This window comes from Conger conger, chromosome 15, assembly GCF_963514075.1.
Source record: "Conger conger chromosome 15, fConCon1.1, whole genome shotgun sequence".
Taxonomy (NCBI): Eukaryota; Metazoa; Chordata; class Actinopteri; order Anguilliformes; family Congridae; genus Conger; species Conger conger.
In genome coordinates this window covers 21,840,277-21,853,679 of record NC_083774.1, presented here as the reverse complement: position 1 = coordinate 21,853,679, position 13,403 = coordinate 21,840,277, and the positions used below count along the sequence as shown (strand labels likewise).

Below are 13,403 nucleotides of genomic sequence, written 5' to 3'. Positions count from 1 at the left end.
TGTGTGCGTGCGTGTGCATGTGTGTGTGTGTGTGTGTGCGTGTGTGGACATAAATAAAAGCAGTAACTGTGTGTGGAATGTGTGTACGAGTGTGTGTGTGTGTGTGTGTGTGTGTGTGTGTCTCCGTGTGCGTGCGTGTGTGTATGTCTGTGTGTGTGTGTGGACATAAATAAAAGCAGTAACTGTGTGTGGAGTGTGTGTACGAGTGTGTGTGTGTGTGTAACTGTGTGTGGAGTGATAGATAATTGCGGATTACCGCTGTCTGCAGACTCTGTGGGCCCAGACTCTCCACCTGAGTCAGAATAGAAGGGCTTCTCCACCTTCTTCTCCTTCCTCTTCTCCCGGCTGCTGCACTTTGTCCACTCGGGAACCTACAGACAGGCAAGGCCACCGTCACTCCCACAAACAAACCCAGCAGCATGCAGGCAGCATACCAGAGAAGCAGGAGGCGTACAGCGGCCATGAATGCCTGACCCCCAGGGCTGGAATGATAACTGCCCCTCGGACACTTGGAATTGTATTCCTCCCAATTCCTCTCCGAGTTGTTGATGCAATCTTTTATGGCGTAACAGAGATCTGCTTTGATTTCTGATCCGTGCATCTGAGGGCTTACAGGATTGCGCCGGTGGGCACAGCTAAACCACACGTGAAGCATGTGAAAAGCAGCAGGGCGAAGCTTTCATGGCCAGTTCTGTGCTTTTTTTTTATCAGGGTTTCATAATGGAGCTCCATTAAAGAGTTGGTGTCCTTGAAGAGTATCAAATATTTTCTGATATTTCAGAGAAAATGTACTGTATATTCAAAGCAAACCTATTATTATGTAACATGGAAACATTTATATGGCTAATCTTTTATATTTCTTTTTCATGTCAAAGTACGTATAGTGGACAAAAATAGCTTAAACAGACATTAAAACAAAAAATATTTTCTTCAGACACTACATACTTTCAAGGAATCAGCTCTTTAATAGTTGAAAATAAAGAGGGTGCTGAGGTAGACAATGTAAACTGAGCTAGACACAGTACAGTTACTACACTGGGTTTGGTGCTACGGGTCATGTCTCAAAGAGGCTGGCTCTTTGTCTCTGACTGACTCACGCTGGTTAAGGCTGTGACTCTTTCGAGCAGCACAATAACCTGCCGACGGGAAAGAAAAGAGTGGCATGGAGGTGAAATGAGAAGTCAAAGAAAACTCACAAGTACAGAAAAGCATCTGCGTCGCACTTTCCAAGAGATCCATTTACACAATCGCAATCAATAAATACCAGTGAGATTGACTAGATCCACATACAGTACAACATATTAGAAACTCGAGGGGACGTCAACTTTCGATGTGCCGTCAAGAACAATTGAATAAGAAAATGTATGTATTTTCCAATGTGCTGTAAGATATTTTATAATATTTCATTATCATATTACTTCAATTATGGTATATGAAAGGCCCTTTTCTATCAATAAAACAATTATCAAACAATATAAGGAGTGCATACAGTCTCACAGTTCTACATGAGCCTACGTGATTAGCAATGAAAGTGCAACACTGATGGAATGAATCTCCAGATGCTGAGAGGATGTGAGTTAGTAGATCTGAAAATAACAGATATCTGAATGATAAGCAAGGGCAGTACCACAGCACACCACAGCAAACAGAAGGTTCCAATAACTACTCTACTGAGCTAGCGTCTAACTAACACTGACTGAAGCTAAACACAAAGCCCACTCAGAACACTAACCAATGCGAGCATCATGAACCTACCAAGGGAGTAATTCAGAATCCAATCTATTGTCATAATCAATAGAGAAATTTAAATAGCCATACTTTCACAAGCAAAATATGTCTGAAACACTGATATATGCCTAAATGTACAAAGTCTCTTGTCTTCTGTGTCTAGAGTTCACTTAACTAACATCTTAATTTATCTAATAACCACTGACAACTATCCCAATCAATACAGTTTAGCCCTGCAATGACTGTTAAAGGAACAGCAAATGGTGCTGAAACAAGATTTTCCCACCAATTACATGTCTGATATCAGTTATCAGTTGGCCTCTTTTGTTTTCTGAAGACACATCAGTCTCCCTCTTCTAACTGTGTTCTACCTGCTCCGTCAGTTCTCATTATAGTTCAAACTGAATGGGAAATCTAGTCTCTTGGATGTAAAATTTCAGATTAGGGCTTGAATACTGATTTCCTCTGAGATGTCTGCTACTACTATTGACAATGCCCTTGTGATGTTTTTATTCTTCCTTTTCTAAGCCTAGTGGAATTTAAGCAGTTATATGCCACCTGCCACTTGGAAATTTGCAGTCCATGTTTCCATAATTATCTGCCTGGTTGAATTTCAATTGACTATGTTTGAATAAAATTAATAGGACACATTCTGGGTGACGGCTTAAAGGGTTCACTTTGGCTTGGAATTTTTCTAACCATGTCTTCCACTTCTTAGTCTGAAATCATCTAATCACATATTGCTACAAATCACTCAAGATGAGAGTGCATGTCTGCTAAATGATCACGTGAGTCTATAGACACCATACAAACATCTTTGAGGATAAATGCCACGTTTAACTTTAATTGAAATAAGTCTAGAGATGCGGCTCTTGAGTATGGATGATTTCCCGTATATTATGTCTAAGTTATGGGCTAGCCTGCTCCTCCAGCCGTGGTATAAGAAGAGAGCAGAAAAAACACACTGCACTCTTAGGGGCACCTCTCGCCAGTCTCCTAGCAAGCCGATCCGCCCCTCGCTGGTCGAAATGACTTCCTCTAGCTGCGGACCAGGGCAAAGAGAGACACAGTCAGAAAGGAGCACTGTGGGGCTGAGGGAGGGCTTAAGAGAGAGACAAACAGGATGTGTCATCAGACTGTCATATGTCTCCTGCCCTCGCTGGGGGGGAGAGTCTGCATCTGTCATGAATGAGACAACAGCACATATGGATGGAAGAAATGAAAACTCGCAATACAGACATCAAAATCCAGAGCCACACCCCCAATCAAAACTGTAAGGCACTTCTCAATTGCAAGTTTTGGAACCTTGCAGGCCTTGTGTCAGTAGGGAGATCCAAGGCAATAATTTCAAGTAGTATTTATCATGTAGTATTTATGTTTTTTTCATGTTCATGTTACCTCCCCATTTCTACCAAATTTGGAATGCTCAATTGTATACAGCTTGCACAGACATGAGTTGTAGGACGACACATCATGTCTTCAGCATTAGCAAGCAAACCACTGGTGCCTGATCCACCAGCATGTGGCGCTAGAGATCAGATCCCGGTTGAATAAATGGGTGGCAGTAATCTCAGGCCACTGTAAGTAAGTATGGCCCTTACACTCCCAAAACCCCTCTAAACCTTAACTTATTATTCCAGCCACAGTCTGGCACAGCATGCTATGCACTGTACAGGACCTGCCACCCAGTAGCCCTGTAGCTTTGTTCTTATGTATATTTTTACTTAGCAGTGCACATGACAGTTTTGATTTAATTGTGGCCCTCGATACATCACATCGAAAAATGAACAAAATGGCACATGGGGGATAGGACAAGCAAAACTACAGATCAGGCGTGGTGTTGCCACTGCCTATCTCATGTGCCATTTTTGCAAAAAGGTGCAGGTTTCAGATATGGGTGGACTGATCTGAGGGTGCTGTCCTATAGTGGACAGAGCAGTTGGGGGCAAGGTGGTGTGGGTTTTTGGGGGAACTGATGACATGTTCTGGCATGGATGGCTGTAGCCGGTGGTAAGACTGTAGCAAATCAGGGAGGAACTGCTGGAGTAGTAAGTGGTTCCAGTCGTGACAACCAAACCCAGTAAACCTGCATTATCTCATTTCATAAGCATAACAGTGCTCCTGTATGTTACCATGGACACTGTGCACATATAAATTACAACACTGGAAGGTGACTCTTTCGACTAAAATGGTAGCAGTAATCTCAGCACACTGGGTGTCTTGTGGCTGTCTGGCCCGGACAGACGAGCATCATTATTAGGTAGCGCCCCTTTGGACCTACAAGAAGGCCAAAGGGCATTAATGAGCACTGGAGATGTACATGACAATGGGGTTCAATGTTATGCTGATGACTGGTAAGGCAGCAGTCTGGAGGTAGAGACTGGTGTTCCTGCACTGCCCTCGTATAGGACAGCCGACAGACCGTCCACTTCGGTCCCTATCTCTGCCTATTACTGTTTCCACCGCACGCACAGTATCCTTCACCTCCACGTTGCGCACGGAGGGGTCTGGAGCTGCCTCGGGCCAGTCAGGGAGCTCCTGGTAGCCCCCAGCCTTAGCATTGAGCAGATGGGAGAGAGAGCCCAACTGGAAGTGGTCTCTGTCTACAAAACAAACATACGACACAGGAGGTGCTCCATTCACTGCTGTGTTACAAATGATCCTTCTCATGAAACACAGTACCAATAGATTATTTACAATTCAATTCACAGTCTAATGATACATTTTTACTGGGGACAGTGCACATTAATCAACATTTTCCACATCAATGTAAATGTGCCAGAGTTAGCTAATGAGCTCATTTTCATCTGCAGTACCTAACTGGCATGCCTTTGGATGATGATCATGATCACTGTACTATCTTGCTTTCATTGCCTTTGCATGAATCAACAAGCATTGAAGGAGAGCTGAGCAAGTGTAGGATGGCATATGCTTCCAAGCATGAATTGAGTATTAACAACACAAAAGCGAATCCCTCACATACCTTTGAACGGAGACTCGAGGACAGGTGCCGGCTTCAGGGCCAGGAACAGCTTCTTGGCGTATTTACTGAGGACGCCGCTCTTGTCCGTGGGTACGATGAGCTGGCGGATGAAACGTGCCCGGTCCCTGATGTCATAGTTCTGGTCATACTTGGCCAGGTTGAGGACGTACTGTGTGAGAAGTTTAGTCTGGAAGGTTGAGTGAGGAAGAGAGTTTTAATTTGTGTACCTAGTCGTCAGAATTATTGCTAAATTTCTGCAAACATGGCAAGCCTGTACTAGAGAGGCGAGTGAGTACAGAGATTATGTCATTTCCTAGTCGGAGGAAGCAACATTTCTCATGATAATAGCCGGGAGACTCATGCCGTCCTTTGGGGTTTGCTGTGCAACACCACATACAGTTGACAAGTGATCACCACCCTCCCTCTTCCTGCACCCTCTCCCCCTCTCAACCCAAAACCCTGATCTCCCAAGAGCTTCACGCCACCTTCTCCATGAGCACTGCACATTTTAATTATGGCTGGGTGATTCAGCACCAAGGACAGCAAGACACAAAGCCAGGATTATCACAGAGCAGCAAACCATGGTGAAAGACTAAGCACACACACACACACACACACACACTCACATGCACAGGCAGTGGTAACACTGTTCATAAACCTGTCTGAAAATAAAATCCCAGCAGGCAGCCTGTCAAATGCTAAACAGTCAGGAAAAAAAAACCTGATGAAACGTTGCTTTGAACTCTCACCAGCCTGCTTCTTCATTTTGAAAGATAACACGTCTGACATATTATATATGAATACTTATAATAGGGGAGGAATTGGTCTCGAACACAGTGAGTCATGGATCAGTGTTGATGCTTTGCCTGGAGATTAACCACAGTGTGGTGCACAAACACAGAGAAATCATCACTGTTTGATTTTTGTTGAGCTTCGGCAGTTATTCTTCTAAAGTAAAGTACAATGATGTTCTACGGCAGACTGATTGACACAAATAAGGCCTGTCAGGCACCCAGTGACAAAATGCTGGACATAAGAACAGTCCAGAAATGTTGAGGAAATGCACACAGCCTCAGCTGCCCTGAAGACATACCACTCTGTCAAACTGCACCAATTCGCACTGGTTTTTTATCAAATTAATCAAAATAACAGGCAAATAAAAATGGGTCAAGCCGTGACAAAAACATGATGGCACGGACATTTAGCAAAGCAAATTCCCAGAGACATTTGACAGCAGTGACACTAAGCTAAAGCTAATATACTTAAACCACACACTACATCAGACTGACAAACATTCACTGGGCATTAACGTCACAGTGGAGCCAGTCACAAAGCAGGCCTCTGTGTTCATTGAGTCATAGGAAATGCAAATTAATTTAGGAGCCAGTCAGGCACAGACTGCACATAGTCTGTACATCCTGTCCAGATTCAGATTCGATCTCCGAGCACCTGCGTAAGGTTTGCCAAATATAGCTCACCATCTTGGGTTTGGTCTGATATGGTTACTCACCTGTTTGTAGTTAGGTATAAATTGCCATCTGCTCACTTGTTTGCAATTTGTCATGCCCAGGCCCAGCTCCACTCACCTGCTTGGAGTTGGTCAGGTAAAGTTTTGCAGCCAGGTTGATGATCTGCAGCTTGACAATGTCCTCCTCATTAGTGAAAGACTTGGCCATCTTCCTCAGCACATCAGGAGCAATCTTGGGTACGTGCTCACAGTATTCTCCAATCAACCACAAGATGCTGGCCCTAGCCATGGGCACCTGGTCATAGGGAGGGAGGGGTTGTCTGTCACACTCACTACAGCCCACAGTGAGCTACTCAGCATCAGAAAGCATTCAACAGAAAATCTGAAATGAGTCAGGAATAACAGTTACTTATCTCTCTAAGAATATTAAAATATAACATTATATATTTTTTAAAATCACCTGGATGTTGTCTGTGAGTTTGGCCATGTGCTTGATGATGTCACTGTGCTGTTCTGGCTGCATCTGAAGAAGCTTCTTGATTACCACCACCGACTCAGCCACCACCAGCTCTGCAATGGTGATACACAACTGTGAATACATGTACAACTCAAAAGGAAAAGCTCTAAAGAGATCAAACACAGCTTCAGGACATGAGACTCAATGGTGGGCTTCTGCCCTGATTGGTTTTGAAGGAACGGTGACGGATAATTGAACAGGAACAGGAGGATTCACATGGCCAGGGGGCAGTAGAGGGCCTGCTGGCAGCGGACTCACCATCGCGGTTGGACAGGAGCAAGACCAGCCCATTCAGACAGGTGTCCCTGACCTCTCCGATGTTGGTGGCACAGCGACCGATCGCCTGGATGGTGGCCGCAACAAAGTCCTTATCCATGCTTTTGATGTAGGTCTAAACCAACAAAAAATGTACATCACAATCAGGAATTCAGCACATAATCTGAGAGGCCGCAAATTAATCCATCATCTCCCTCACCTGAAATTCCCTCAGAATAGTGGATATGTTGGTCTCATTGGCCAAATTGGTCAAAACCTCCAACTGAAAAAAAGGAAATGGGAATTATTAAACCATATTGATAAACAGACATATAATGTGTTATATTTTGTGTTCCCTCCAAGTAAACAGCTTATTGTCTAATCATTGTTTAAAATGTATAAATGTGATCAGGTGCTTACTTTGAGGACTTTGATTTGGGTTGGGTCTGTGGATCGGATGTAGAAACTCTTCAGATGTGGCTCAAACATCCCCTGCAGAAACACAGACAAACACATGGAAACGTGGTTCAGCTCCAACACGTTCCACACTCCTTAAAATACACAACTCGGCCTTCCTTACAGCTGAAATAATTATTTCCAGATCTGAACCCACATCTAAGCATCAGCCAATTACACACACCTACACAAGTTCTTCAGTTAAAAAAACTATTGTTTAGCAAATACCCTGGAGAATCACAAGGTGTGTAGGTTGTCTTGTCTGTTGTTACTCAAATTAGCTCTTAACTAATCAGTTAAAGCAGCTGATTACACAGTTCTCCCCCCCCCACCCCATGTCATAAATCACATGGTTTCTAGGTTTACTTTAATTCATTTGCCAGATAAAATTGGGTTGAACATAACCAATTCCCACACTAATGTGGAATGTCCAATTAGCTTTGCAGCTGCAGCCACTTGCAGTCATGTGCAGTCCCCACTGAATTTGGAGAATGTAGACATCCGCACTGGAACACAAGGTGTTGCCAGCCTGCTTCAGCTCACAGCTAAGCTTGCATAGAGTGGAGTGTGAGGAAGACCTTTTCAAATGCGGCATGCAGTCCACAAGCACCCTGTTTAACAGGTGGGGTCGCTAGGGAGCAATGAAACGTGGACCCCGAACTGACTGAACCCTCCCCTACATCGGGTGATGCAATCGGCGATTGCAAACCACTTGCTGGAGCTAACAGCCTCAGTTGGCACTGATATGATCTGGATTTGATCCAAGACAGTGGGGCTCATCCATTATCTAAATCGTGGTACCTTATACAAATGAGGCACACAGCAGCACCAACTGAAGAATTTCAAATGAAAAGAAAAACCAGCCAATCCTGTGGGCCTCCAGTGACAGGGTTGTAGGTAGGTACATAGTATTGATTCAAATACCAGTGTAGACACTAGCAACAAAAATTATGACTACAATATGTAACAACAACTCACCCTTCTTTTGATGGTCATTGTGGCCACATTCTGTAATACTACGTACTGCACTTCACTGATGGGAGAGAGAGAGTATATCAATGCAAGCAGGAGCTCCTTCAACCACAGCAAACCTGTTTCATATGCTAAATAAAAATCCTTTATCCTTTAAATATAAGTATATACAGTGTATACCACACAAATACAAATATGTCCAGAATATTGTACACATGAATATATGTGATCCTCCTATATATTTTCAATGTAAAGAAGTCTACATCAAATATACATGCAATTTGAAGAATTCTCAATATTTAATATGCACAAAACACAAATTGTAGGGCCTTGTTCAGCATGACCTTTGAAACCTAATAATTTTTTAATGTGAACCAGTAACATGAGATGGTACCAGGTACAATGAATCCCTTCAATTGCATTTTAATGAGATTCACTTAGGATTCAGGCTTTGTCCTACATTTCAGCCAAAGCTGCTCTTGTGTAAAGCCCGGAATAAATGAGAGGCTGTAAACTCAGGCCACTGTAAGAGGTAAGGCCCATATACCGAGCTACATTGCCATGACAGCAAGAGATTTTATTGTCAAGATTGAGAGGACGTGGCTTTTGAAAGGCCACTGTAATGATTGCCCACCAGCTACAAGCAGCTGCTACAGAAATCATTCTAGGCGAATCAAGACAGAGTCCCATATTCTGCCCTGGAGCCTCTGCAATTTCACAGCGACACATTCACTGCTCTGACTGATACCCTCATCTCTCTGCACTCTAAGACCATGCCAGACCAGCACACTGCATATCCGACACTCATCTGCTCTTCAGAGAACCATAGGCTTCATATTTTAATCATAAAAAGAGAAGGATGAATCAACAGTTACTGAAATTGCCTGCCAAAAACTAACATTGAAAAGAAAATGCTCTAATAAATTTTCAAAATGACAATAAAGGGGCAAGTGTGCATTTTGGTAATGGGTAAATAAAACATCGAATGCCTTCTGTTTCACATTGCATGTCCTGCATCCATTGTAACATAATATCTTCAGCAATATCATTCTGCATAAATGCTGAATTATACAGTCATCAAGCTGAACACCGAATCTCTCGGTATACTCATAGTGTTATCTCAGTAAACAATAGCCATGGTGGTATACTCTCAGTAGGATTTTAGTATACACTAAAGGCCGGTTTATAGTCCAGCGACAGTGTCCCTGTGACCAACGACGTGCAGCGCACGTTTTGTATAAATTTGGTTTATACTCAGGCGATTCCAATGCATCTACGTATATATATTTATGGCAAGGACACAGTCAGGCAACAATAGAACTTTCACACTCTGTTGCTGGACAATAAACTGGCCTTAGGAATCAGTATGTCCTCGGCACACACAGTATAACTCAATATAGGCACAGTGTACATCCCGGAGCCTCTAGATCATTTCTCAGTGCGCTCCCACTCCCCACTCTACATCCTCCTGAGGCTGAGTGCTCACCTGTGGCTCCTCATGAGGCGCACCAGGGCCTTGGCGATGACCCCTACCTCAGCTTTGGGAGCCAGGTGGAAATAGAGCTGAGCAACTGCCATCACCACCTACAAAGCGAGAGCGGGGTTGTAGGGAGAGAGAGACAAAGCAACAAGAAGTTGTTAAACTCCAAAAGAGAGGCAGACTTTGTCTAGTATTGCAAAGGGATCGGATTAATGGCAGCACACTTAAATCAGTCCAGTCACTCTTCTAATCATCTAATTTTTCCTTTGCATACAAAGGACACCCAGTCAGTCAGTCATGGTGGGTAGGATATCCCTGATCATGGTAGGTCTCTCTCGGCCTATCCCTGGCCATGGCTGGTCTCTCTTAGCCTATCCCTGGCCATGGCTGGTCTCTATTAGCCTATCCCTGACCATGGCTGGTCTCTCTCAGCCTGTCCCTGACCATACTTGGTCTCTCTCAGCCTACCTCTGCCCATGAATGGTCTCTCTCAGTCTACCCCTGCCCATGAATGGTCTCTCTCAGTCTACCCCTGCCCATGGATGGTGTCTCTCAGCCTATCCCTGACCATGGCTGGTCTCCCTCGGCCTATCCCTGCCCATGGCTGGTCTCTCTTAGCCTATCCCTTGCCATGGTTGGTCTCTCTCAGCCAATCCCTGCCAATGGTTGGTTTATCTTGGCCTATCCCTGGCCATGGCTGGTCCCCCCAGCCTATCCCCAGGCCTGGCAGCACTCACGGCAGCGTTGCGGCTCTGCAGAAGGGGCTTGGTGTTGCGCAGCAGGAGCCTGTGGTCCGGGTCCATCACGTAGGGCTTCCTCTTGGCCAGAGCAGCGACCTCAGCCTTCTCATCCTTCCCGTCTTCTTCATCCGAGCCGTAGAAGGCCTTCTCCCCGCTTTCCTCCAGGAGGGACTCCTGCAGCCGCGCGCACCGACGGTCACAGAGTCACAGTTAGGCAGACCGAGGAGGAACAAGAGAGGAGGAAGATGCGTTTCTACATGTAGACCAGACTCACATTCATGTTGGGGTTGAGGAACTGCGTCCGGGCGTAGCGGGTGAGCATGTTGATGATGACCACCTGACCCCACTCCTCCACATCGATCAGCAGGTTGCAGAGCTTGCGGTAGTTCTTGTGGATGAGGTCTATGCGCTCTGGACACACCTCCTCAAACGCCATCACCACACTGCCGGCCACCAGCTAGGCAGGGGAAGGGGTTCAAAGAAATGGCTTATATTGTCATTCTTACAACTGAGAACCGTTTAAAAGGCAATTTGTTTAACAATGTCAACATCAAAGATGGCTTGGCAAGGCGACTTCTACTCATGTAAAAACACAGATATGAATGAGTGAAATTACTGTGCAACGTCACAGAGCATTGACCCAAATGGGCTTAATTAGCATAATAAAATTGTATTTGTCAATATCTTTGGAACATCACTTCATAGCTATAACTTTTTCTGCAATAAAAATATGACTCACTCATATTGGCAATTGTGAGACAGCGGTGAAATAAGTGTCATTTATGGCAATTCATAATAATAATAAAATCAACAGTTCCACTTTAATGCACTTTAATCAAAAGATTGAAAACACCGGAATAGGTTCAAATACAATATTAATTTAAGTAGTTATTCAATGCAATGTATTTTCTCACTTCAATGATGCAATACTCTTAAACTGCTTTGAGACAGTGGCTAATAGAAAATGTCAATCAAAACTGATTGACATTCTGTTGGAGACATGACTCACTGTTGTTTTGTCGGCAAGAAGTTTCTCAATGACCTCGATCAACTGGTCCTTCTGTTCTGGGTCCAAACTGAGTGAAAAACAAACAAGGGCAGGTGTTGGAGAAGAGGCTTGAGAGGGGAGGGAGTGATGCAAAAATAATGCGGAAGTTTCAGCTTCTGACAGGAGAAAGCTGAGGGTTGAAGACAGAGGACTGACTAGTAATCCCCCAAACGCGAGGATTCAGATACTGCACATTCCTTTAATGTGTTTCACTGTGCTTTTGATTTGTGGCCTCTGGGCCTGTGGTTGGTTCGAGGAGTATCTCCTCTGATTGATGAAAGTCTTTGTCTTTGTTTGAAAACAACCTTTTGCCTGCAGTCTGCCCTGGGGTGGCAGAGCACAGATCTGGCAAAAAAGAGCTTCACTCCATAGAAGCAAGGAGCCCAGCTCAGGTAAGCAACCTCATCTGGCAACCATGTCACATCCCAGTCCTGCACTTCTGAGCGGACTGACTTTCCAATCAATATTATACACAGTATACACACAATTTCAATACCACTCATGTACAGGCTTTGAACAACAGATTTATTTTCCTTAACATCTCAATGACTCATAGACTCGTTTTCTAATGCGCGATTAGCCTGGTTCTCTGAACCGGTGCTTTAATGTCTGATTAAGGTCTAATTTCATGTTCGCAATGGGAAAAAATTCCCATAATCTGAGTTTCTTTAAAGATGCAGCTGTGGAGATGCTTTTTGAGGCATGTTCTTTTCAGATGATTTTCTCCCTTTGCAAACGCTCCTGGAAGTGAATGCTACTCACACATTGCTTTAGGAAGAGGACAAAGGGTAAATTATGGAGAGCCAGCAATTTGTCAGAAATATCTAGAGAGCGAAACTGTGGCTAGTGAAAGAGAGAGGATGATGTGCACAACATTGATGACGGAGCCCACCTGTAGAGCTTGGGGATGGCGTGGGCAGCGGTCTTGCGCACATAGGGGGACATGTCGGATGCCGCCTCTTTGATGGCCAGCATCATGATGGGCACGATGATGGTGACCCTGATACTGGAGAGAACCCGCAGGGCACTGGCCCGGATCAGCTGGTTGGGATCCTGAAAGAGCGCAATGTGTCAATGTGTTCAGCCATTCCGTACAGCCAGCGCACCTAAAGGGGCTAACGATCACAAAAATTACATGTTGTCATACCCTCATAGAGTGGAGTCACAGTATGGGGGAATGAGATATGAGAGAGCTTAAATTTGTACTGCATCTTTTTGTACTGCAGCAGCAAAAACTATTAAAAATATTTTTTTTAAGTTTAAAAGAACATACAGTACATTCCTATATGCTGTATCTTCAATATATCTTATTTTACTTTTCCATCACTTTATATTGTTTAAAATTATTATTTGATAAATATTTTATTCTATTTAATTATTTTTTTAACGAAAAATGTCTTGATAGCTTCACAAATAACCTTGCAATTGTTCAATAGTTCCAACAAGCATGAATTTTAAATGTCCCTGAACATGAAAATTGAATAAATCAGAAATTTGAATGTGTGCTCTGTTACTAAGCTGCAGGACAGCCCTAGACAAGCACTATTCAATGACTTGCATACAAAAGTTATGCAAGTGCAACCTGAAGGCAGCACACAAAAGATCCACTTCTATGAGGAGATGGCCATGGCCCAATGTATACTGTAGTCCTGTAGTTGAATCTCCCTGGTGGCCCAATGCTTTATTTAGCATCCTGGCACAACTGGTACAGGCAACTATTGTACTGGCAGTACAGAACAAAGCAGTTCTGGCATTT

The 13,403-nt window shown here is 43.9% G+C and overlaps 1 protein-coding gene across 10 annotated transcripts in view; it reads right to left on the bottom strand.

The window, feature by feature from the left end:
- LOC133112023 (AP-3 complex subunit beta-2) overlaps positions 1-13,403 on the bottom strand; it is a 49,597-nt gene that overhangs the window by 10,363 nt on the left and 25,831 nt on the right. For 7 of the 10 annotated variants that reach the window (XM_061222696.1, XM_061222698.1, XM_061222699.1 and 4 more), the window contains exons 5-18: positions 12,540-12,700; positions 11,609-11,675; positions 10,874-11,056; positions 10,597-10,773; positions 9,866-9,963; positions 8,386-8,440; positions 7,372-7,443; positions 7,172-7,234; positions 6,955-7,087; positions 6,640-6,749; positions 6,298-6,474; positions 4,712-4,898; positions 4,201-4,331; positions 257-371 (exon numbers count right to left, since the gene is read on the bottom strand). In XM_061222696.1, the coding sequence (XP_061078680.1) occupies positions 257-371; positions 4,201-4,331; positions 4,712-4,898; positions 6,298-6,474; positions 6,640-6,749; positions 6,955-7,087; positions 7,172-7,234; positions 7,372-7,443; positions 8,386-8,440; positions 9,866-9,963; positions 10,597-10,773; positions 10,874-11,056; positions 11,609-11,675; positions 12,540-12,700 (1,729 nt within the window). The remainder of the gene's footprint in view (positions 1-256; positions 372-4,200; positions 4,332-4,711; positions 4,899-6,297; positions 6,475-6,639; positions 6,750-6,954; positions 7,088-7,171; positions 7,235-7,371; positions 7,444-8,385; positions 8,441-9,865; positions 9,964-10,596; positions 10,774-10,873; positions 11,057-11,608; positions 11,676-12,539; positions 12,701-13,403) is intronic. The other 3 variants (XM_061222697.1, XM_061222700.1, XM_061222691.1) reach the window with 1 other exon arrangement.